At 38.1% G+C, this 24647-nt stretch overlaps 1 protein-coding gene across 3 annotated transcripts in view; it reads left to right on the top strand.

Annotated features, from left to right (window-relative positions):
• gfra1a (gdnf family receptor alpha 1a) overlaps positions 1 to 24647 on the top strand; it is a 118022-nt gene that overhangs the window by 30950 nt on the left and 62425 nt on the right. For 2 of the 3 annotated variants that reach the window (XM_044136479.1, XM_044136477.1), the window contains exon 4: positions 6240 to 6407. The exons of the other annotated variant lie outside the window; for it this stretch is intronic. In XM_044136479.1, the coding sequence (XP_043992414.1) occupies positions 6240 to 6407 (168 nt within the window). The remainder of the gene's footprint in view (positions 1 to 6239; positions 6408 to 24647) is intronic. 3 annotated transcript variants of the gene reach the window in all.

Below are 24647 nucleotides of genomic sequence, written 5' to 3'. Positions count from 1 at the left end.
TTACTTTATTACTAAAATGTACATTTTCAACAGCCTTAATGTTGAATCAGATGTGTAAAATGTAAAATCTGCAAAGATGTCACAATGTTAAAATCTTGGCTCAATAAAGCAGAAAATATGCAATAATAGTGAATGCCAAAAATCTAAAATTAACTGGTTAATATTGGTGAAGACTCAACAGGAACTGGTTAAAAACTGAAGGGGCTGCAGGCATTTCTGATTAGAACTGCTTGTATTTCGATGTGACAGTAGTCCCCTTTACTCTTATATGTGGGAACTACGAAGCAGTAATGAAGGCAGAAGTGATTTTATCAAATGAATCCCTACCCGGAAAATCCTCCAATAATCTTCTAGGAGTATTGGTTACAGTCTGATGCAACCAATGTAACCTTTTGGCAAGGTTTGCACAAATTTCACCAGAGAACTACTATAGCCACAGAAAAAGACAGAAGGCAGAAGTTACTATTGTTCCAATGGAAGTGAGTTATTCCTGGATTCATCAGGAGGAAATTATAGTTTTGGAATGGCCTAATAAAAGCCCAGACCAAAACCAGAAGATGAAACAAACAGAATCATACATTTTGACACATTCTATTTGCAAACCAGTAAATTTACCAACATAGACTGTGGAATAGACAGAGATTTCTACCAAAGGACAATGATCGGGAAATGTCGACATTTAAATCCTAAAACCTCACATTTGGTATTTTTAATGCTTACCTTGCGCAAACATTAGGCCTTATATAAACATAATTTTACAGGTGAGTCATACAAAAGATTCCACAAGGAATCTTTTGTATGACTAGTTCAGATTTTAGTTTGGATTTTTGATGTCTGTGTGTTTTGTATGGCCTCAGAGACTCAACTATCCATCCTCTTCCTCATTACTTTGCTTTGTTAAAGACTCCCAGATCCAGTGCTGACATTACTGTCCCTGCGCCTTGAAGCCTAATCAATAAAGCACTGTGTTAGATTGGAAACTTGATGCCGTGCCTACAAGAATCTATCGATTGCTCAGTTTTTTTCCCCTCTGTTGCTTCTCTTATTGTTTTCTGTTCAAGCTCTTCCGTTCAGGCCAAGATCAAAGGTTCTATCCTTTGGGTGTACCGTTCCAAACCAAGTTACGCTCTGAGAGAAGCACTTGTCCTGCTTGGGGTTTTTGTTTTCTCTGACCTTATCTTATCTCTGTACAGACTTATTTTTCACAAAAAGACTACAGTACATAATTGTGTAAAATATAGGTAAGACCTAAAAGGAAAGACTGTAAACTGCATTGTGAAAGAAGGTTTTTATAGTACGTCAATAACTGTTAGCTTGAATGATCCAGGTAGAGATCTGTTTTAGGGAAGGTCAAAAGAACACTTTCATGTTCAATGACTCATTGAAAAACTCCCAACCAACCTTTTTAAATTCCTGTTCCCAATGAGGGCTGCGTGTCGTCTGGCCACTTAATTGTCCATGCTGTTTCAAAAGTGACACATCCAGCTGTGGTCTCGTTGGCACTTTGATTTTTACCAGCAGCTCGTACCAACAGGTTGTCAGTCCAAATGCCGGCTTGCCGCACCACGAGCCAAGAAAATCATTTAGTAAAAAAGGTGACCAGATTTGAGTCCCTCTGAGAGGTCTTAGATTGGATGTGAAGTCGAGGGGTGATTCATCATAGTTAATAAATGTGGCTGACAGCTCAGATCAGCAGGAGGGAGCTTGTGCCAGGTCTGCCTCCTGCCACGCTTTTATACTGCATGCAGATATGGACTATTAACTTTCCGCATACAGCTGCAGACACCTACACAGATGGTTATGTATGAATTAGATGCTAAGGCGGTGCAGAGAGACTCAGGTAAGAACTGTGTTGTGAAAGTGCACAGCAATGCCTTCGAAGTATAAGAAAAATAGGAGTTTTAAGTTCTTTTCCCTGATGTTTTCAATGTAATCAAGCATAAAAACCAAACATTGCCTTTTTAAAGCTGATGTCTCACTGGTACTTATCTTGCCACATACGCTGACTGTTGTATCAGACTATATGTAAGTGGGTGGATTTTGTGGAAATCACTTGTTTGTATGTAGAAGCAAGCCAGGCATCTGTTGAGATGCCACACCACCATCATATAGACTCCTCTTGGCAGTCCCACAGGTCACTGGAGAGACTGCGTATCCATTCTGACCTAGGAACACCTGGGGTTCCCCGGGAATGAGCTGGGTAATGTCTCTGGTGGGAGGACTGTGTCTCCTCTGCATCCGTTATGGCTGGTACGCAGCAAGATTGTAAAATTATTGACTGATTTTCAAAATCTGAGAGACCTCATGCATGGTGATAAAAAATTGTAGTTATGACAGGTTTGGTTGTACAGTGTGTGTACAGCACAATTAATAAACCACACCACGAACCAATTTCACTCACCAACATTCAGATGTCAGATGGGAAATCTCACAAAATCTTGAGACCCAAAGTGAGTTCAGAGTAAGTAAACTTAGTGGACTGAGAAGAAGCAATGGCTATAGCTCGCGAACTACGTTTAACAGAAAAAAAAAAATAGAGAATAAGACATCTGTGATGTCCAGTGGATTTTCTGGTGCACTATGGCAGTTGTTTAGTTTTCTGAATTTGAATTTCCTCCGGTGAATCCATCACATCCCTTTTCAATTGGCTACAGATCACATTTAACAAATTGTGATCATGGCAGGAATATTGTTTAAGATTATCTTAAGAGTCATCATGATAATTGGAGTGTCCTTATGATTGTTGAAGGGATGAATGGGGACAAAAATCATGAAAGTTTTGCTGAGTGAATTAGGCTTGAGCTCTGTGGCCCAATCTTGGATTAGGAGAAGACAGTGGATGGTTCTAGGTTGGTGGATATTTTGTTCCTATTTAAACAAACCATTTATTTGAAGTGTGTGGTGACTAATAGGCTTTGTTTGAGCTTGACAAGCTGTTAAGGCTTTGCTTAGAGGTGAGATGAAACAGGGACATGGAATACCATCATAACCAAGTATAGACATGCTATCGAAACCAAATTAATCAAAAGTATGTTCAAACTCCAGCCATGCATTATGGCCAAAGCACAACCCAGAAAGTAGGAAAAAAACATTTCATATGTCAATGATGAGATTGAGATTGTGAAGCTTGTTTCTCTTAGTGCCATCCCAAGATGACCTGGCATGAGGAACTATTTGTGTTGTGTAGTGGGTTTCCTACTTTTAATGTCAGTTTGGACAAGAAACTATACTGGATTCTTGGCTTTGTTGACTATAAAATAAAACTTAGCAAAAATACAGATACTAAACAAGTTGAAAGCAAAGCAAATCTCTAGTCATTTTCTGGTCTGCATGTAGTTTAGACTGTTGCCTTTCACATTGTGCCATACTAAATTGGCAGAGCAAAACACAATGTGGTGACTGACTACTGGCAGGTGCCATAAAGCCATGGGTTTGTGTTAATCTTCAGTTTTAAGCTCTTGGCTGCACACAGTCAAATCACAGGATTAACCAGCCCTGGGTCGAGCCTTTAGGGCATTTCATTTGTCCTGCAGTTTCTTAATAACATTCTTAACCAAAGCCAACTGTTCTGTGCTCAGATACTTTTCATTAATCTAAGTGGAATTTCCTCGTTGCTTGTACTCTTGCTTAAAATGCTTTTATGCTCAGTTATAGAAAAACATCACTGTTTGCCCCAAAACTTTATTATCAGTACTATTAAAGGCAACCGGTTTTACAGTTCTTTATACAGGTTGAAGCAGATTTCCTATAAAGATTATATTGAAATGCTTCAGAAAGCTTAGACTCAGTGCCCTTTGAGGAACATTATAGAAATAAGAGCCTGCTCTAGCAGTTTTGATCTTAAATACTTTACTCTTCCCTCATCTGTTCTTCAGCAACAAACAGTTGTTACATAGGCTTCTTTTAGGCAAAGATTATTTTACAATGTGCTTTCCATTTGTTGATCTCTGAAATTTGTTGTCCTATTCAGCCATGGTTTCTGTCAGTTTTGGTAGATTATAGATACGATAACTGATTTGTAGTGTTTCCTTTGGCATAATTTTCTCAACTTTTTTTTTAAAGAAGCTCTTTTTCCAGCTGCTGTCACATACTAAAGAAAACTGTCTTTGCCTGCAGTTCCACATCTCAGTTTTGATTGAAGCATTATGTCAAGCTGCAGCTGTTTATTCGCTGGCAGCTGTGACATTCTAACTCCTAGAATGTCACAGCTGAACTCTTTATTCCTAGAAGAATAAAAAAATTTCTGGGTAGTAAAATTTCACACCTATGCACGAGGAAAAGGTTAATCCCAGATCTTTTCTTGATCTTGAAGCTTTAGTAAATGTACTGTGGCTTGTCCAGGTATTTCACATTTTGCCATGTTACAACCAGACATGTCAAGGTATTTTGGAGGACTTTATGTTATAGATCCATACAAAGTAATTCCTCATAGAATTTGGTTGCTGCCATCACCATCTTCCACAGTGAGAGGGACGTGACCAGGACCATGTACAGTTAACATTTTGCATTTGGACCCCTGGTATTTTGTGGGGGTTAAGAACCATAACCACCCGTGAAAAGCTGAAATCCACAAATACTAGAGATTTCTTCTACAAACATTTCTAGTTTTCTATATTAGCAATGTAAGAATCAACCACTTTAATATGCACAGTGCAAACTGATGTAGCATTACATCTGAAGCTAACAAAAATGAATGACACTCCTGGGTTGGCTGCTTTGCAAACATCAGGTAGTTGCTTGTCTGTCAATTGGTGAATCCATGAGTACTAAACTGGGAATATGTGGCCGTCCAGTTCTGTTATGGTCTTATTTAATTAGAGCACTTTCTGTCACTTGTTTGCTCTGTCTCCTACATGGACTGTGGTAAATTGCACTGAACTACTATTTCTTCTGTTATTTATACATGTTTAACCAAGATTGTGAAGCTGTTGGTGTATTTAAGTGTAGTGTACTGGCGCAGAGTTACCAAATGCTTTTGTAATTCAGTACATTTATGTCTGTGTTGAAATAAAATAAATCTTTTAAGTTGGGTCAGCCGCTTTTCTGTCAGTATCAGCCGGTACTAAACCTCAGATATCTGCATTGGATATTTAAATAAAAAGGGGATAAGTGCGAATCATATAAAAAACATTTGCACTGCTGGCAGATGGTTTTGTTTTTATACATATATACATGAATCCTTTTATTGGTTCCATAAAATAGAGGCAGTGGGAATGTCCCCCTCTTTGCTATCACTTTTTTGCGATCAAACTGATTAAAATTGAATTCACAAGCTGTCCCATGTGCTCATCTTGGGTCAACAGCCTCGGTGCCCCTGATGAAAGCAGCGTTTCTAACTAACCCATAGCTTTTCTCCCTCTTCTCTCCCATTCTGTCCCTCCTCTTTTGATCATGGAGCAGTAGCAACAAATAAGGTCTCAACACACTCTCACTGTTACTAATACTCAAAAAAAGAAGAAGCTGAGATGAGCTTTTGTTCTGAGCCAGCCTTTTTGCTCTCAAAGATGTTAAATGAGGGCATTGATACATAAATTTGCATTTGTTTCATCCATAACCATTGCTCTAGCTAAAAACCTATAACTATGCAACCCAATTTGCAGAGCAACTTCAAGAGCTTCTGTTCTCCTACTTGTTTCATGGCAGGGTAGCGTGACTGTTCAATCGATTTGCCTTTGTGTACTCTTCACACATAAGTGGTCTAAACAGTGATCTATCTTCACTCGGATTGTGCAGTTTGTCAATTGGCAATTTAGCTGAGCAGTGCTCAGATTGTTCTTTAGCTGCGGCTCCTAATTTGCCGTTGTGTCGGTTGTGGAAGATTGCGCTGAGCAGGTACAGACCTGCTGTGATTGTGGTTGATTAAAGCGCTGAGATCTTCTCCTCATTATGTCTGCTGCGAGAAGGAACTATACTCCTTGGTGGTGTTACAGGCTAAAGTTCCTCTTTCTTCACCTCTCCTCTGTGGCGTGTCTTGGATTTCTTCCTGCTGTGTAACCTTAAACCGTAACACACTGTGCTCCTTTGTGCTCCTTTGTTCACCTTCTACCCCCTTATACTTACAAAGAAAAACCAGATACCCAGAATGTTACTCTCTCCTCCTGACGAACTGCTTTCTGCTCCTGTTCTGCTGTCAGGTCTTCCCCCGAACCCCTGTGACCTGTGGGTTTCCCCTTTTACTCTTTTAGTGTCTTGACCTTCCTGTGAACCCTGGTGAATTTTAGTCGGCACGTCTTTTACAGAGGGTGGGGAACCATGGAGCAGCTCTGCCACTTCAGCTCCAGGCAGGGGGGCTGCCCAGGGCAGAGTGTCCCAGGCAAGAGAGCCTATTCTGGGCAGAGGAAGCCCCTCCACAGAACTTCAGGATCCCAGTAGAAACAGGAGGGCTCATCCCAACTGGGCCATATTGGGTAAAGAAATGTTATGTCTTTGTGTCTGATCATGTCTGGTTGTTTTCACAGAGATGAAAAAAGACAGAATGTATAGACACATTACAATGTCACGTCTCACAGGCAACGCCTTGCCGACAATGACTACCATTGGTTTTAGCTCTCAAGTTAACAACATAATGGGCTAAATCATAAATATACATGTGATATATTAAACACAGTTCTTTGCTACTAAATGTCAACACTATGACAACTAGATAACAAGATCGAAGGGTGTCCTATTTCACAGGTCAGGAAAAGGTTTTAATTTAAAAAGAAACAGGAAAGGAGAGTTAAGTAGGACAGTTATGCTAGCATGACTTTTACAACCTTAGCATGTAGATATGCTGCAGAATTCAGCAACCTACACACCAACACTCAAGAGATCATCAGCAGTGCAGGTGTTTAATTAGCTAATCGACCGCCGCTGTGTTCAGATGGTCAGTTGTTAGTAATCACAAAAGAAACATCCAGCCTGAAAACATAAAACTGTAACAGAGTGAATGTTCTTTTCAATGTGTGGGAAATGTTTGAGTATTGAATCCTGATACATTAGTGGTATTGCTGTCAGTTGCTATGGCAGGGAGTATGTGTGTTGCATAGCCAACACAGAATCAATAAAATAAGAATATGAGTGATTTTGAGTTACTCTGTGGTTTTCTGTGTTATTTTTGCCTTTGCTGTGGCGCACCTCACTAAATGAGTAATACCTACATCTCCACGTTTCATTTAGTTAACAGAATTGTTGTACCGCGGGAACGCCGCTATGAATGGCAATTAAAAGAATTGATTTTTTTGCCCTTCAGCATTGTGCCCATGTGCAAAATGGTGGACATAAACAATAACATGCAACATCTCTATTGACCCTTCCACATATGTCTACCGAGGAAAACTTATTTTGCAGTATCTATACTGCTATTGTATTATCGGCCAGGTCTTATGCTTCATTATAAAAACTTTCTGGTTTATGGTTTACCTTTGATATGTCGTCAAAGTGTTGACTTTAATTTACCTGTTTTCGTCCACAAAGGCACCATTTTCAGTGGTTTCGTACTCCTGGTTTATTTTACATTTTCAGTAGCAGGACATGCTAATCATGTCAGATGTGTGCTAGTGTTTTAAACGTAAACATATTTCAAATCATTTGAGTCAAACTCTGTAAGTCAAACTGTGGTCGCATCACCTTCCCGTACAGTAGATCTTCCTGAGCTCATTATCCTTGCTAAAAGTTTCGCTGACAGCTAGAGTGTGTCTGTCCAGAACAACCGTTTTGTCCATCAGGATCATCTCCAACACATTTGTGTTTCTCTGTTCAGCTATCCAAGAAGAGACAGGGATGGATGACACGAGAGGGAAGCAAGAATAGGAGGGAGAAAGTACCGGAGGGAATGCCTGGTTTTGATGGCCCCCCTGTGCCATTTTGGCTTATGAATTTCCATATTAGAGGGCAGTCACTCTGCGTGACCGCTACATTAGTTTTATGGCCAAAAACAGCTTATTGAAGGCAGCGTTGGCAGGAGGAAAATCATTCATTTCACATCCCAACCTGCTGAAAAGCCAGCCTGCTATGTGTTTGAATGAATTTTATGTTATGATTCACTGCATTCCAGGTTCATAAACGTGTGCTCAAACACAACTCCTTGTGAATTTAAATATTCACAGCAAGGACCGAAAAGGCATTCATCAGTCGAGGAAGCGAGGCCACGTGCCACAGAGCGTCATTTATGTGTGGATGCGCATTTGCATTCATGCACAGCCAATCAGAAACAGAAATGCTGTCAATTTGGCAAACACTTTTAGCTGCAGGTCTCGCTGAAGGGATCAATGAAGCTGTGAGCTGGAATCACCATCATGGACAAGTATGGACAAAACGCTGAGGGACAGAACGCCTTTTATTGACTTGATTTCACTTCTCCACTCACCTGTGGAGACTCACTCATTCTTTTATTTAGAAAATATTTAGATTTTTTTTTTAAAGAAATCATTTGCTGAAAAATGCATTGTGTGCCTTTTTATTTTCAACGAGGCTGATCTGAAATATTTCCAGCTAGAATATCAACTTTTTACTGGCAATGTTAAAAGCAGTTGCAGAAATGGTTTGTTTTCTGTGCTTTGTCCAGTTTCTTAATCTGATATCTTGTGCCTTTAAAGTTTTGAAATAAGCTATGTGACAGCTGCAGATGATTCATTTGTGTCATAAAAAGCATTCATAAATAAATCACAACAATAATTCACTTGCAGTGACTAACAGTTCGAAATAAGCAGTAAAAATATATCTACACTTTTAAGTCTAACTGGACACCTGCACTTTTGAGGATTTAGTAGCACGTTATTGGTCATAAACATTCATATTCATTAAATCAGAATGTCACTGACCAAGACACACATTATATAAACTAATCACATCCAGGCTGATGTTTTAAAGCCTTTACTTCTGGTAATTGATGTTTTTTCGCTCAAGCTAATCAAAGCAGATATTTAGGATGAGAATATTACATCAAACAATGAAAAGCATTTTATTGAAGAAATGTGATTTAATGAAAAGTATGTTTAACACAGCAGAATGAACTTTGCCTGAAAGCTTGAAGAAGCACACACTCCATAGTGGAGCCGGCTGGGAACTTGTGAATTTGGCGGTTTTTCTGTAACGTTACGTTGTCTCTCTGCTAGTAGCACAGCTGCAGTACAGCGGCAATATGGTATGCAGGGAAGGTGGAAAGAGTGTGGGCAATGTGTACACAAGCTTTATTGACAGCGTTAAGACCTTCCCCCAGACTCTGATTGGTTATTTCTGAGAGGGAGAGGTGCATTTCTACAGACGGCAGTAGGACCACTGAGGAGCTGTTCTGTTCATATTCTACTGTCAGGACATAGAAACAGTTTTAACAAAAAGGTAACCACTGAGGCTGTAAAGGTTGTTATTTTTAAAAGATAATTTTTATCTGACAAATGAGCCTCATAGAACCATTCAGGTATAAATCTGTCACACATTGCATCAGAGCTTCAGACAGTTATAAATAAAGTAAAATTACTTTGTGAGTTTAATTGGCTCAGTACAAATTGACCCAATTGAAAATAGAATTGACATATTTACACTTTAAACATGAAACAGTGTTTAAAGTTAATGCTCCTGAGACGGGACAAAAACACACGGCAAATTATATGGGAAATATTTGATCACAAGGCTAAAAAATGGAGAACAATATAAGAAAGAGAATAATAATAAAAACAAAACAAAATAAACACTACCAGTAATTGGCTGTCTTGAATTTAAAATTTCAGCATTATCTACAGAAAATCTCTTGCTGGTCAACATCCAGTCTTCTAAAGATTCTGGAGAACTATGGAAACATTCAGCTGCTGCAGCTTGGAAATCAGTTCAGGAGTGATATTTCTTTCTCAGAAAGCAAGAACATTTTTTGTTATGCTATTTTATATTCATTATAAAGAGGAAGTTTCTCAATAAAACAGAAAATAAAAATACGCTCCTCTGACAAATAGTGACTTGTTTCCAAAATGTATTGTTGTTTTGTTATTACAACCTTTCTTATTTGAAAGATAATATGTTGTTTTATCAAGATACCTTCTTGTTTTGTCAAGTTTTGTAACTTGAGAAGTTCTTATTACACTTACTCATAATCAAGGGCACCTTCAAAATGTAAATATTGTCTGCTTGAAAGGAAAATGTAGATCAATAGGGGTGACTTGAGATTTTTTATCAGTACCGCACAAGTAACTAAACCTAAATGTGTGGAAGTACAAAATCTGTGACATAGTGAATGCTGCTAAATCAGCTCCAAACACTGGAGACTGCATTGCTCTGCCACACAGACACATTCACATAATCCTGAATCCTACTTTAGCTATGTACACAAATAGTTGTGTAGTTTTATGGAAGCTTTGGTGCTGGAGAAGGAAAAACACGTTAAGGATGATGTAAATGTCTGTGTAATTATCATCATATCAGATTTATCTGAGCTCATAGACATTTTTATTTTGACAAACCTTCTCACAGACGAGTCTATGTGCAGTTTGAGATTTGCGCTCTTTGGCTCTCAGCCCTAAATGTTAACTCTGTATTCTGTGTATGTTTTGTGGCAGTGTGTTTGTGTGTGGGGAATTAATGTGTGTGTGTGTGTTCCCACAGGGATGCCTGCGTTAGGATTAATTAAAAACTTGAATCCCTGAGCTCTGCAGCAGGAATTCGGTTGCCTCCTAGGACTCAACTGTAAATATTGTTCCTGAAAAATTATCTCTGAAAAGAATCTATTGTCCCAGGTAATAACTGAGTGTTTTTGATGATGCTGTGTTTCAAAAATAGAAGTGGTGTAAAAATTCATAGGAAGGAACTGTGTATCAAAATAAAAAACAGGCATAGCTGTAAAGACAGATTAAATCTCTATCAATGGTTAGGATCAGAGCATGAAATACTTAGAAGAAGACTCTCCAACAACCCAGACTGCTGGATGAACAGAGGATATCTATGTCAAAACCACACGAGCTGCCATGAGAAATGTCCTTTTCCCTCTAAGCTGTTTTTTTCTTTTCCTGAAGTCTGTGTTGTGGACAAAAGCTTGATGTCAGATTGAAAGTGCAAATGTAGGGAAGCAGCTTCACCGTTTCCCTCTGACAGGTCAAAAAGTCTTTTTTTTTTCTTTTTCTTCTTTGACTCAGAGAGTCGCACCTTTTCACTGAAACGACATGAAGTGCTTAGTGGAAGACAGAACCCATTTCTGTGCTGGGCGAAGACGCTAAGTTCTGGAGTTGCCTGGCAGGTAATGGTTTTTGATGAAAGGTAAAGACCAGAAAAATGTATGTCAGTCACGTCGGATCAGTTTAGCATTTTCTTCCTGCACACTCGCAGTATGAACTATGGTTTTAAATTTAACTAGTCATTAGTTACCAAGTGATCTCTGAACACTTGGTAACACTTGCCCAAAGTGTTCAGAGATCACTTGGTATAACTTGGTATAAGTGCATATACAGGCCTGTATATACTAATTACTGTAGTCCATCAGGTCCGTGTGACACTACTAAAATATAGTGTTATTTCTGTTCATTTCGAAAAAAAATTATGATACAGAAACCTTGCTTTGATTTTATTAACTTTTGTAAAGTATAAGCATGAAAGAACAAGACCTGTTCTTTAATGACTTGATGGGAACCGGCAAAGTAGAGAAGCTTTAATGACTTTCTCTTCCACGGGGACAGACGATTGTATTCGTGTGGCGTCTTCGGTTTAAAGTTTGACCATTTGCCAGTTATCTTTTGGATAAGCCGGGATTGTAAACGGAGTGAGCATCAAATCTCCTTCTGAGCCAAATGAGTCAGAACTGCAGGAAAGAAAAAGCTTACTTTACATCAGCAGGAAAAAAAATTATGAAAGGCCACAAAAGGAATCTTTTGAATTTTGTTTTGTTTCAGAAACTTCTTATGAAATGTATATAACAAAAGAAATGTCTGCTTTCTTAGAAAAGTCATTATGCATAATAACAACATCACTGAAATGGTCAATTTCTTAGTGGGAAGTGTGCAGCATTAGTCAAGAGCAATGAGTCATGATGTTCAGAAATCATGGGACCGTTTTTTGATGTAGCAAATGCATAATTCATGAAAGTGATGCATCTGTTTCTGCTGATAGAAGAGGGCACTTAAAACTGCCTGAAAGGCCCAAAAGAATTACTTTATTTTAAAGGGGTAATATCATGGATTTGGTAATTCCCTTTTTTTCATTTTTTTTTCTGCACATCCATACAAACAGACAAATCAAAGTTCACATCGAAATTTTTTATCTGTCCAGAAAACGACTCATGTTCCTAACATTGAAATGTTCATTGGGAGTCCAGGATTTTCTTCATTATACGGCCTGGTTTGTAGGTGAAGTTTGACACAGAATGTGATTAAAAGCCTAAAATAAAAATAAGGCCATAACATGTAAAAATGTATTGGCTTTCCCTGATACCTGGCTAGACCTCAGTTTCAAAATGCTTTTTCTATATACTAAAAATGATGTTTGTATCCTCTCAACACTGACGACCGCCTTTATAATTTAGTCAAGCACAACAGCACAGGTCACTGAGTGTGTTCTGAGCCTTGAAGGAAACCCTGCTGGACAACTAACCAGAGAGGAGTCAGACACCCGCAAAAGCCCCCACAGGTTACTGGCACCGAGCTGCAAAAACACCTCACAAAATGCCACGACTGCTTTCAGACTCAGTCAGTGAAGCACGACATCCCACTCATGCCTGGTCAAAAAAAAAAGAGAACAAGATCCCTACATAAAATATGAAGAACATTATAGGAATTGGAGTTGGCATGATTGCACCACCAACGGGGAAGGGAGAGCAATGTGTGTTAGTGTTTAGGTGACAGCCTCATTTATTCACTGTGTGAGGCCGACATGGTGCGAGTGGTTTTAAGGTCAAATAATGCACTAAACAGTGAATCCAGCCGAATGAGTGCGAGAACACTCCGGGCTGTTGGAGAGAATAACTTTCCAAGCGGAATTAGTTTGTCCAGCGACTGAATTTTGGTATTTTTGGAATAAAATAACTGATTTGTCTTGACAGCACGGCATGACATGAAAAATTGAATTGAAGAAGACAGGTGGAAGATGGCTAACCGAGACTCCTGCTGCTCCTGCCATGTCTCTCCTCGTGTCCGTGTCCATCATGCAGTGCCGCTGCTGTGGTCCCGCACAACTTGTACTTCATCCATTATTCACATCTTCGCATTGACTGAGAACGAGGCACTTATCACTGTCCAGCCAAAGGCAGGACGAGGTGAAAGGGATACAATATGCGGTTCGACCGTAGGAAGAGGACGGCACAGCCCGAACGCACATCCTGCGTGTGTGTATGTTGACACTGATGCGTGTAGCCAGCCTCTTTTTTTGGTTTGTTTTTTTTTTGCGAGCTGCGGAGTGCCAGGTGTCCTGATGGGTGATTCACAATGCGCTGCTGTTGGGCATGTGGAGCTTATCCGTTAAAATCACTGATGATGACACACACATTAACACATTCCCACCAGAGGGCTGCCTCCGTGCCATTTTCTAGGGCTGAGAAATGAGCGGGGGCATTTCCTTCCTGCTGACATCTGCATACAGTATCAGCAGAAAGGCGATGGGAGATGGGATTCTGGCGGCCGCTCTGACGTGGCACCGCGGAGCTTTTCAGACTCCTCATGCTATGCACAAAGGACAGGCTGAAGGACTTGGCATGTGGAATTGACAAATACCGTACATGGTTGATTTTGGCAGAGAGAAGGCAAAATCCTGAGTAGAATCATTTTAAAGTGTTTTTTTAATATACATTTTAAGCACTAACTGTGCCTGTGTAGTATGTTATTTTGACTTCATATTTTTGTTTTTATGATGTCAAGCACATCAAACTGCCTTGTTGCTGAAATGTGTTATACAAATAAACTTGTTTGATATTTTTTTTTTATCTGAATATATCCTTTTTAGCGAACGGTTGCTTAGTTATACAAAAATAATGTGAGCACAGAAGAAGCAGTAAGCTAATCCTATTCAAATGCTCTCTCATACTTCAACCAAATTATCAACGTGTGATCACATTAATATACCGTAATATGATAACTGGATGGAAACATAGCTACTCTTAAATTTGAATATTTTCACAGACAAAATACTGACTTTTTTGTGCTGCTGCCAGAATGATTTGACCCGGCTCTATAACATGGTTTTATTTGGGGTCTTATGATGTTCTTATTTTCTGCGCTTTTCCTGACCATTAAACTAAAACTGCAGGAGGGTGAATTACTTAGCTTGTGGAAGACACACTAATAGCTTTTTTGCTTCGTGGAAACACAGCTGATTGGCTTTTTTTTTTTTGCGATATTTTTAAGTTTTGCTCAAAATTCGCATGACAGTGCGATGGAAACAGAGATACTGTTGTGAATTTTAATGTCATCCCAGACAAAATAATGGCATTTGAATGCTGATGCCAGAATTACTGAGTTAATTAGTTTATGGAAAACATACTTGTAGCTTCTTTGCTTGCTTCTGCAGCAGCCTACAGATTCAATTATCAAAATTCATGTTCCTCAATGCATCCCAGGAAATCCTGTTTCTGTGGCCCAAATGCTCTACCTGATTGTCTTTCTCAGTACAAAATGAATCAATAAACTTGGTTTGGTTTTTTGCATGAATGTATAGCATGTACAGTTGAGGTTAAGGAACAGGGACAACTAGTGAAAAAAGGGCAAAGGTGAGAGGTGAATACCAGGAGGAAAAGAGAGTTTGTCGTATTAAATGACTCTATTGCTAACTATGCTCTTTAGACCTTCTGCATCACTTTTTTTTTTTTTTTTTTTATTACAACATTTAAATCCAGGGCTGTTCACTTTTAGCAGGATGTTGGGTGTTTAAATTAAAAAGGCAGTTTTCATAGTTACTTAGCAGACAGTTGAATGCTGATTTGAGTGTGTAGGTGTCTGCGTGTCTTATTTGAGACGCTTTGCAGTCTGCAGAGCAGACTGTGTGGGTTTCTTCTTGAATTTGCTCCTCTGCCAGCGACTCGCTTCAGAGTCGCCCTACGGTGCGTTTACGGGAAATCAAGTTATAGAGTTCTAGTAAGTTTTAGTTGGTTTTGCTATGCGGCTTTGTGCATGAGTGTTTTTGTGGAGGGCAGAGAGAGAGCGAGCGAGAGAGAGAGAGATTGCGTGTGTATTGGTGTAATAAAAAAAAGGGGGAGAACAGACAGAGAGCAAGCCAGCGAGCGTAGGCTGTGTGCTTAAACTTTAGGAGATTTACATGCAAAGCGCTGCTGCTCCGGCATCTTAACTTGGGGAAGTGAAGGTTGAAATGTACTCAGTGTAAATGCGCTTACGACTGGAAAAGAAACCAATTTCATTTACAAGTGGGGGAACTCAAAGTAGTGTACACTCAAGCACACTCCATCTTAAGATGTTTGACTTGTTTTCTCTGACTAGAGATTTACTCAGTGGGAAAGCAGCATGATTTACGATAACTTAATTCATCTCCTGCTATTTAGCTGCTGACGGAATTACTTCCCAATGTGAATATATATATATATATATATATATATATATATATATATATATATATATATATATATATATATATATAAATATATAAAGTGTGGAATCAATCTGAAATCACTGAGCCTGTTTTTTATTTTTATATTTTGTTGGCTTGTATTGTAGCTATTTGGCAAGTCTGACTTCATTCCTTTGTTGCTTTAGTTTAATTAAAGTAAGAGAAGGGGGGAATCAGGGCGTCACAGTCAATAAATGAATGTGAAAATATACATTAGTGCAGGAATTCTTTGACTGCAGAATAATTTCCATTTTCATGACTTATCATTTTTCACTTTTCTCTCTTTCTAAAAACTGGATGCCAGAAGTCTTCGGTCCGATGCTTTGGTCTCAGCTAGCCTTTTTTTTTTTTTTGAATGACAGTTCTTTCCTGTACTGTGTTTATACACGTTGGTCAAGATCTGACTTAGTTTATATGACCATTATGCCCCAGTAACATACTAAACACACAAATACGGTGAGGTCTTTTTAAACCACTAAACTGCTTAAAGAGGAATCTGTTGCCTTGTGAATTTCATATGGGAAGGTTTCCTTTTTGTTTCAATTTTCAGCTCAGTGAGAGTTTGGGAAAATGAAAGCAGCTCATAAAGTTGACCAGAACACTTCCTGGGTGTATCTTTTGAGGTTTTTTTTTTTTTTTTTTTTTTTTTTTTTTGTGGTGTGTGGAGCGTAAATCAGGAAGAGGAGAACAGATGTTGCTTGGTCAGACCCGTCTCGGCCTGGCTGCCGCTGTAGCTAATCTTATTGTCTCTGCAGAAGGTCGTGTAGCAGCGAGACATGGGCGAAGTTAATCACAATAAGCCAGCGTGAACTCTCTCTACAGCAATTATCATTTAAGTCCTTATTTTATTCCTCATTTTTTTACTTGCCTGTTTCACCCAAAACCATACTTTTAATCACAAGGACACCTCCTCTTTCTCCCTGTGGAAGCTTTGTGGTGTTGCTGGAGAAATCCAGTTTGGACAGAAATGTTCGGTTTGTGTGTAATAGAGAAAAAGAAAAAGAGGACAGTTCCTCCATTTTGTATGTTTTAAGCCAGTGTGGTGTAATGGTGAAATTGCAGCAGCTGCCTGGTGAAAGGATTTAAGAAACTGTTGCCTCATATGTGGATTTAGGAATGTTGATTAGCTGAAATTTGTCCCCAGAAGAAGAACATATAAAATCATATTCAGTAGGTTAAAATATGCATCCAAATGAGTGTAGTTTGTCTAATTAAAAGTATGTTTTGACATAATTTTGACATAATTTTCATTAAGCCCACATTTCTGTTTTCAGAAATATTTTTTTTTATTGGTATGATATAATATTCTAATAGTAAATGTTGTGTTTTTATTAGTTGACATCAGAAAATTATCATGAAAACATCAGTCATCCCCGAGATGAGCTTCTATAAAATGAGTTTCCCTTGCTTTAATAATCTGATCTATTGAACTGGTCTGTACATTATTGGCCCATAGCATGGGTGAATATTATTAAAGGGGCTGTATGATATAAAACCAACTTTTTTGAGCTTTACATCATGTTAAAATGTTATTGCCTCATCAGAAACATGTCTTGTTATAGAAATTGTCAGACGATCTCAAAGTTTGTGAGTTTCTTCTAGAATATTTTTGACATTTCAAACTCAGAAATGTTTTTGTTTTTCATTGACAACTTCTAAGATTAATCTCAAAATGAGTGGGAAATTCCAAAATTTCCACCTTTTAAAAAAAAAAAAAATCTACAATGTTAATTTTTTTTAATTTTATTTTATTACCTCATTAGTAAAAATTGACAGACAACAAAAAAAAGTCTATTTGGGTGCTCAGTTACGAATTAAATTAACACGAGTGCAAGCAGAAATATAGACGCATCATTTCCCCGAGATGAGCTTCAGACAGAGCATGAGAACGTCACTGCGGCTCCTTCACACTGGAGACAGAAGGAGACATGGCATATGGATGTTGCAGCAGCCAAATGAAGGATGTAATTTCACCCCGAGAAACCAGAAAAGACCCAGAGAGAGCAGCGGGCAGAGGAGCAATCTGTCTGTCTGAGTGTGTCCTGTGTGACCTCTTGTCCAGCCGCCCGCTGCTTCAATTATCTGCCCTTTTTGATTGGTCTCACAGAGACGTGGCCAATTAGAGGAGCGCACTGTGGGGAAGCTTTGACAACGTAAGTCACGGCCGTTTTACGCACACTTTCGTTAACATGCGCAACGGACAGCCTGAAGGGGTGAAATCAGAAATGTCATTGTTACAGATTTGGCCAACATGCTGAGAGAACACATGAGGAATAAAAGTTATTCAAAATATTAACCATATGCAAAGTTATTTAAACACATTTTCTTTGTCTGTCGCAGATTCCTGTGCTAATACAACTCCAAAAAAACCTAAAGAAACTAATTGTTGAAAAAAAAAATTGCATATGTTGCTTTAAATGAGGGAAGAAAATAAATAAAAGGTGTAAGTAATGCAGATTGGCTTTATTGCTTTATAAGTGGAAGTAAAATGCTCTCTGAAGGCTATTTTCTGTTTAAACATTTCTTGGAAGTGTGTTATTCCTAGATAAACGGCATTACATCAGTGACTTTTTCTATTTCGATTTTTTTCCCCCAGAACTAAAAGTATTTTTATTTTGATGTTTGATTTCCATTAGTTGCCAGAAGGGATTATACTGAAGTGCTAGCTTACTTTGAGGAACCTCTTTAGAGGGTATTGATTGGATTTTTGGTTTCTCTTTTCCACACTATAAAATAAAAATAGTTAGATGCTATATAAAGATGATTGAAAGAATGTACAATTATTGTATTTATATAATACATGCAACATCTCTAAAAACCTCTTAATTTAATTTAGAAATCAGTTGTGTTCAACCAAAAAATGTCCCTGAAACCACTAGTCATTACATTGATTCCTACAAAGTAATGACAACTATATGAACATGTTGAACAATAAATAAGTGACTGTTTAAATGTTCCCCTGTTTAAGGTGACTGGCCTAATTAAATAGTACTTTAATTGGTGACTATAGTCTCTCAATGGACATATTCTGTATGTAGTGAGTGTTCCATTTTATATCTAAATGAAATCATTTTGTAGAAATTAGTTCTTACATTAACATTAAACATTGTTTGTGTGTGCGTGCGTGTGTGTAAAGTTTTAATGTTGGAAAAAGGCAAATTTTGTTGATTATGATTGATTTGTAAAAGCAAGAAATGGGTAAAACATCCAAAGGGCTTAAAAGCTATAAAATATCTATTTAGTTACAGATTTTTCTCAAGGTATGCCGTAGAGATAAGAAGACTGATCTGACGATTGATCCCATAAAACAGGGCCGGTAACTATTTTTATGTGAACACTTGTGGAGATATTGAGAGTGAGAGGAGTCTGTTTGGGGAAATGAAGTTAAAAGCAACAGTTTTTGCTTTCTTGACTGCCTCACGACGGCGTAATCTGTTTATGACGGATGGACGGAAGCTGGTTTATGTCTGCGCACAGAAAGTTATGCTAATCTAGGGAAAACACCTTAAAGATAAATGGAAACCTCATCCACTCTAATGTGGATGCACAGACATATAAATATGCGTATATATAATTTCTCAATTTCAGAATCGTGTGCACACTCTTGACTGCCAGTTTAAGTCCGGAAGGCTGTGAATCTCCTCACAGACACTTTAGCATGACTTATGTCATAGGGTAAATAAGCTGTTTGTTTACTACCATTTATTTTCTCTTGACAGGTATTTTATTGTAGTGTAACTATATCCCAGATTTAATCAACATTTTATGTGGAAGGGGAGATTGTGCCTTTTGAAATAATTTGGGAATAGAAATTACCAGTTACTGTAATTATTTTTTTTTGTTTGTTTTGTAGAGGGTTAGGGATGCTCTGATAATCACTGATCACTGCTGATCACTTGAATTGGCTGTTAATTTTTACTGTAGGTACAAAAGATACTATGTGATCCGGCAAAGTGGAAAAATTATCTGGCAATAAATTCACCTAATTTAGACATAAAACATACAAAATACTTGCAGGCAAAATGCAGCAGCTACTCAGTCAAAAGGGCAACTGAAAAACTTACAATCAGTAAAATAATATTTAACAGTAAGGCTCTCGGTACTATAAATTATACATGAGTCAAATAAATATCACTACACTGCCTTTAACAAATAATGTCAAGTAAAAAAGAAAACATCCATTTAAAATCAAATGCAGGTTCCATCAAAATAAACAATCCTGAGTTACTAAATCCAAACTTTCTGAGAGCATGTCTAGCTGAAAGTCGCGTGGAGCAGTGGTCCAAGAGCGGGAGCAGAACCAGCGTTTTCCACTGCTAGCTCGTTGGCTTAAATTATTTTTCGGGTTTTTTGTTTAGCTTTCTGTCTGTCATGCTAATCCAGGTGAGTGTTGGTAATTGTACGCTGCTTTACCTGCTGTCTGGCTGCTCCGGATGTCTTTTTTCTTGCATTGTGCCTCGATGTAGCCAAACTCTATCAAGTGTTTGTTTTTTGAATGCCATATTAGATTCGTTGTGTTGATGCATTTTGACATGCTTCACCCACGAGATAATTTTCTGTCCCAACACACAAACGTCCCTGTTCACTCTGAGCATTGAAGTTCCTCACTACATTGCTGAAAATTTGTTGCCACGCGCAGTGTGAAGGAAAGAGGAAATAAACTGCACTCGCAGGTTGCAAAGTGAGATGCATGTAATTGGTTTTGGTGATCAGCATCGAGAGATCATACACTTTTTCACCGATTATGATCGGTGACCAATCGATCAGCACACCTCTAGTAGAGGTGTGTTAATTAATCTGTTGATTATACTGTCGATCACAGAATAATCAAATGTCAATAGGACTTCAGGATGAATATGTCAACAGTAATGGCATTAAAGTAGCTAACTGACTGCTACATACAGTACAGTACCATCTGCCATACGTCAGAGATCATTAACATCATTCTATGAACAAAAATGTCAGCACAATGACCCAAACTGTTCTGCTTACAATAACAATAATGGACAGTACAAGCCATCACATTTTCAATTTTAAATAATATATCAACCTTTTTTCTCTTGCCATCAATCATCCAACTACTGTCTCCATCACTCCGTCTTTCTTTTCATTCTCTAATTCATTTGTTCATCAGTCTTTGTCGCCTCGCTTGTTTTCTTTTCAACAATATCACCCGGCCTTCTTCTCAGTTTCACCCCAAGGCTCTGATTCAGTCCAGTCTGAGAATTTATTTTTCCAAAAAGCTGTCAAAGTTGTCAAATCCTGGCATTTTATTTAAAATATTAAGATGAAACTTTGCGAGGTGGATGACGTAACACAGATGATACACATTTGGGTTGAACTGCAGATGTTCATGCATCTGGCATGACTGGAGCAAAGCGGAGAATGTTATAGCTGCTATAACAACACAAAAATGAGTACAAGTCTCATCCTGAATTTTGAAGTTTAGCTTTGGGAGTGTTGCGGATTATTTCTAACATGCTGTACGTGATGAGTGGCAAGGAGTGTTGATAGAGGCCTTTACAAAACTCCTATCCAAGCCGCCTACTAAGCCGCCGCATTTATCCAAGCCTGATTACATCCAGACCTTTAACTGCTCAGCATCACCAGTGACCGTCTGTCCCAATAATCACCTAAAGGTCCGATGAGCTAATATGGAGACACAGACATGCATAAATCTATAAAGTGCTGAGTCACTGAATGTGGAGCAGCAACTCTGCAGTTCATCTGCGCTCCACTGATCCGATACTACGGAGCCCCCTAGGGGATAATGGAGATTTTTTTTTCTTTTGTGTTCCCTCACAAAACTTTTTGCGGTCCCTCGCAAAACTGTACTGATCAGTTATGCAGCATAAGTCTTTCTTACGGTGGCCGCCATACTTTCTGATTTAATATAAGGATTTAATAAAGGTTTTTCCATGAATGTTAATATCTCGTTGTGAAATATCTGAAGTTTTATATCTTTCTTTAGAATACAAAGGCTCCACAAACCTATGATATAAACAGAAACCTTCCGTAAGTAGGAAAGAAATATAAATACTGTACATCCAAACTATATTTCTGAGTTATTATCGCGGCGTAATAAGTCATCTGACAGTTTTGATTGTGTCACTGTTGTGTTGGTTGCCTGAATGGTTTAAAGAGCTGCTTTTATGTTCAGTTACATCTCAACCTTGACAGACATAAACATGCAGTACATAAATCGATTTTCAATCAGTTTTTTCCACCAAAGACTTAATAATAAACATGTTTTCACTTAGGCTCTGTAAGAGCCTTATGAATGAAATAAGTAATTATTGATATGATAGGAGCACGCGACTTTGACACTTAGGTGGTGGGTGTGCCGATGTGGGAGTGACGTCATCAAGTATGAATGGGAAGGTTACTGGCCTGTTGGTTTGTGTGTATGAGGAAACGGTGAGCGGGTTGGTCAGTCCTTCCAAAGTTTGGAGCCTAATAATCAAAATGGAATAAATCGATAAATGTGACAGAACAAAGAAGTGGTTTGGAGCTAATTGATACACGGACAGATGAGATTCCCCGAGTTAACCCAATACGGTCCTTTGCCATAATTAGTTTGTTGTGTTTTTAATAATACAGATACTTTTTTATTAAGACTGACATATGAAACTTTTGATCATTAGGTGTTTATGTGGTCTTTACTTTAAGTTACTTTGTTAAAACCCAGGTCAGAATTTGGACAGGTTTATATGTGCCTACAATATACTTTAGTAACATATTAACATAATAAACTTAGCAAAAGAAAATTTGCTAATTTTCTCCTCAATGGGCAAAATAATTAGAATTTGAGAACAAAATAAAAACAAAGTGATCTTTAAGGAAGAACTGAGAAAATAAAACGCAAAATATAAAACTGTAGTATCGATCTTACCATGTTCATATCGATCCGATACTGATATCAACTTGGTATTGATATTATTGATATTATAGATTGAGCTGGCCACCTCTATGCTGTGTGTGTGAGAGAGCACACACACAGCACAAATGGTAGTAGTTTTCATTTAAAACTGTTTTTAGCATCATGTGTTAGCAGTTACCACAATTAGCATAAAAGGACAATCTCCCTATAATATAGATACTTACCTTGAAATTTACAAAATATATCCAAACTGCTCTCAACATTTCCAAAGTCATTCTGTTCCATGACAAACTTTGGTTGAAGAACTGCAAAAAATTAAGATTTATTGAATTTTTTAAATCTAATTTATTGAAACTCTTATTAGTATTCCTGTTTCCTTCTATCACGAAGCCTGAACCTGAACTCCAGGATGAGGAAAGAAAAAAAAGATTTCTTTTAGATATCTTCTGAATTAGCCGTGCTTTGTTTCAAACACTTGACTTTTGCTCAAATTAGCTAATATTAAAACCTCTTCCAAACGTCCACACAGAATATTATTGTTCACTAATGCTACTTGAGTATGATTTGTATTCTAGAAAGAAAAACAAGCATTTTTCATTCAATCTTTGAATGAATTTTGTCAGATTTTTAGTATGTTGATGCAAAATGGATGAACAAACTCCATTATTAAAGTGGAAAATAACTGTTTCTTATGTCCTAGTAGCTTGATTGTCAGTACTTAAAGCTTCAACCTGTTTGTGTTTTTTTCTGACGCTAATTCAGGCATATTTATAAGCTAATACTCTAGGCAGGCAGACGAGGCCTCTGCCAGTGTTAAAACAGCAGTTGTACATTTTCGTAGGTTATTAGGCATTGATTTTCCTCTGGCTTAAGAGGCGACATGATGCTAAGCAGTAGAAACTGGAAATGTGTCCCAATATGCTGCATTAGCTAGCTACAGAAAACTAAACAGATTCTGGAGAAATGGGAGAGCACACATGCTGTACGAACACATATTGTAGAGAAAAAAAAAATGTTGCAGTTTATCTGCTTTCTTTCTTTCTTTTCTATTTTTTCTTCCGCAAATTTTCAAAAACCTTAGAAACTGCACACTTTTACCTGAAGATGAGACTAATGCTGAGGAGAGTAGGAGGGTGATGCTTCTTTAAAAAAAAAAAAATTACATCTAATCAGCATATGAGCAGCCTCTCCAATTAGCTCCCCTTATTATTCCAATCTGTCAGATGGAAGAGAGCACAGCAGAGAGAAATCAAACATCCCCAGGCCAAGCACATTTAACATATCCTCTGAGGACGGCGCGCAGGCAGGCGGGCAGCCTGGGAAATTAAACGGAGAGATTTCCAGAGAGCCGCGTTCCCCACCTGCAGCTATCATCATCCAGCACGTTTGGATATTTGACAGAAAGGGTTTGGTGTGGGCTTGTTGTATCTCCCCTCGCTAAACGCTGAAACATATCCAGATTCTGGACGACAGCCAGAAAAATAATGGAGTCGGAGAGGTGTTTTTTATTTTTTTTTTTTACTATTACTTTTGCTACAAGCACTTGGGTAGGATGACTTGCATTTGTCTGATAAGGATTGCAGCTGAGCTCTAGTCTTTGTTGCAGTCACAGGGCAACACAGACACAGAACAGCCAACCATGCACACATACAGATAAGGACAATTTAGAGACCAGTTTACCTATCAGTCATGACGTAGGATTGTGGAGGAAGTCAGAGTACCCGGTGAGGACCTTCTCAGTCAATAAAGAGGTAAAAGTTGTATTCTCTAAGGAACACAAAGATTTATAGTTAGTTAATTCAACAAAAAAAGACCACATATTTAGATCAATCAATCAAATATTCATGTATTTATTTTGGGCAAATTTAGGTTAATTCAAATACTTGATGCAATACTTGCTGATATTTCATTATAAATATCTTTTTGTTTTTTTATATTTATTTATTTATTTTTGACACTTAATTATTCACTTTGAGGCTTTAACTTGTTATGCTTGTAGCTTGTGATGGGTATAAAATGGGGGTAGGAATAGGTGGAGATATGAATTGACACTCATTTGTCAGCACAGAGCATGAAGAGAGCAGAAAAACCCAATCGTGTAGGAAATTTAATAAAGAATTAATTTGAGGGTTTTTTCAACCTTTGTTTTTTCTTGCCCAGATTTCTTCCACTCTCAGCCCCGGCTGGAAGCCATTACAGGCTCTACATCTGTAAACACCAAACTACCTGCTGCTGCTGTTGAGCCTTAACTGTTGTTTGACTT

The sequence above is a fragment of the Gambusia affinis genome, linkage group LG13, assembly GCF_019740435.1.
Source record: "Gambusia affinis linkage group LG13, SWU_Gaff_1.0, whole genome shotgun sequence".
NCBI lineage: Eukaryota > Metazoa > Chordata > Actinopteri > Cyprinodontiformes > Poeciliidae > Gambusia > Gambusia affinis.
Note: the sequence above shows the minus strand (reverse complement) of the source record. Positions and strands in the feature narration are given on the sequence as shown.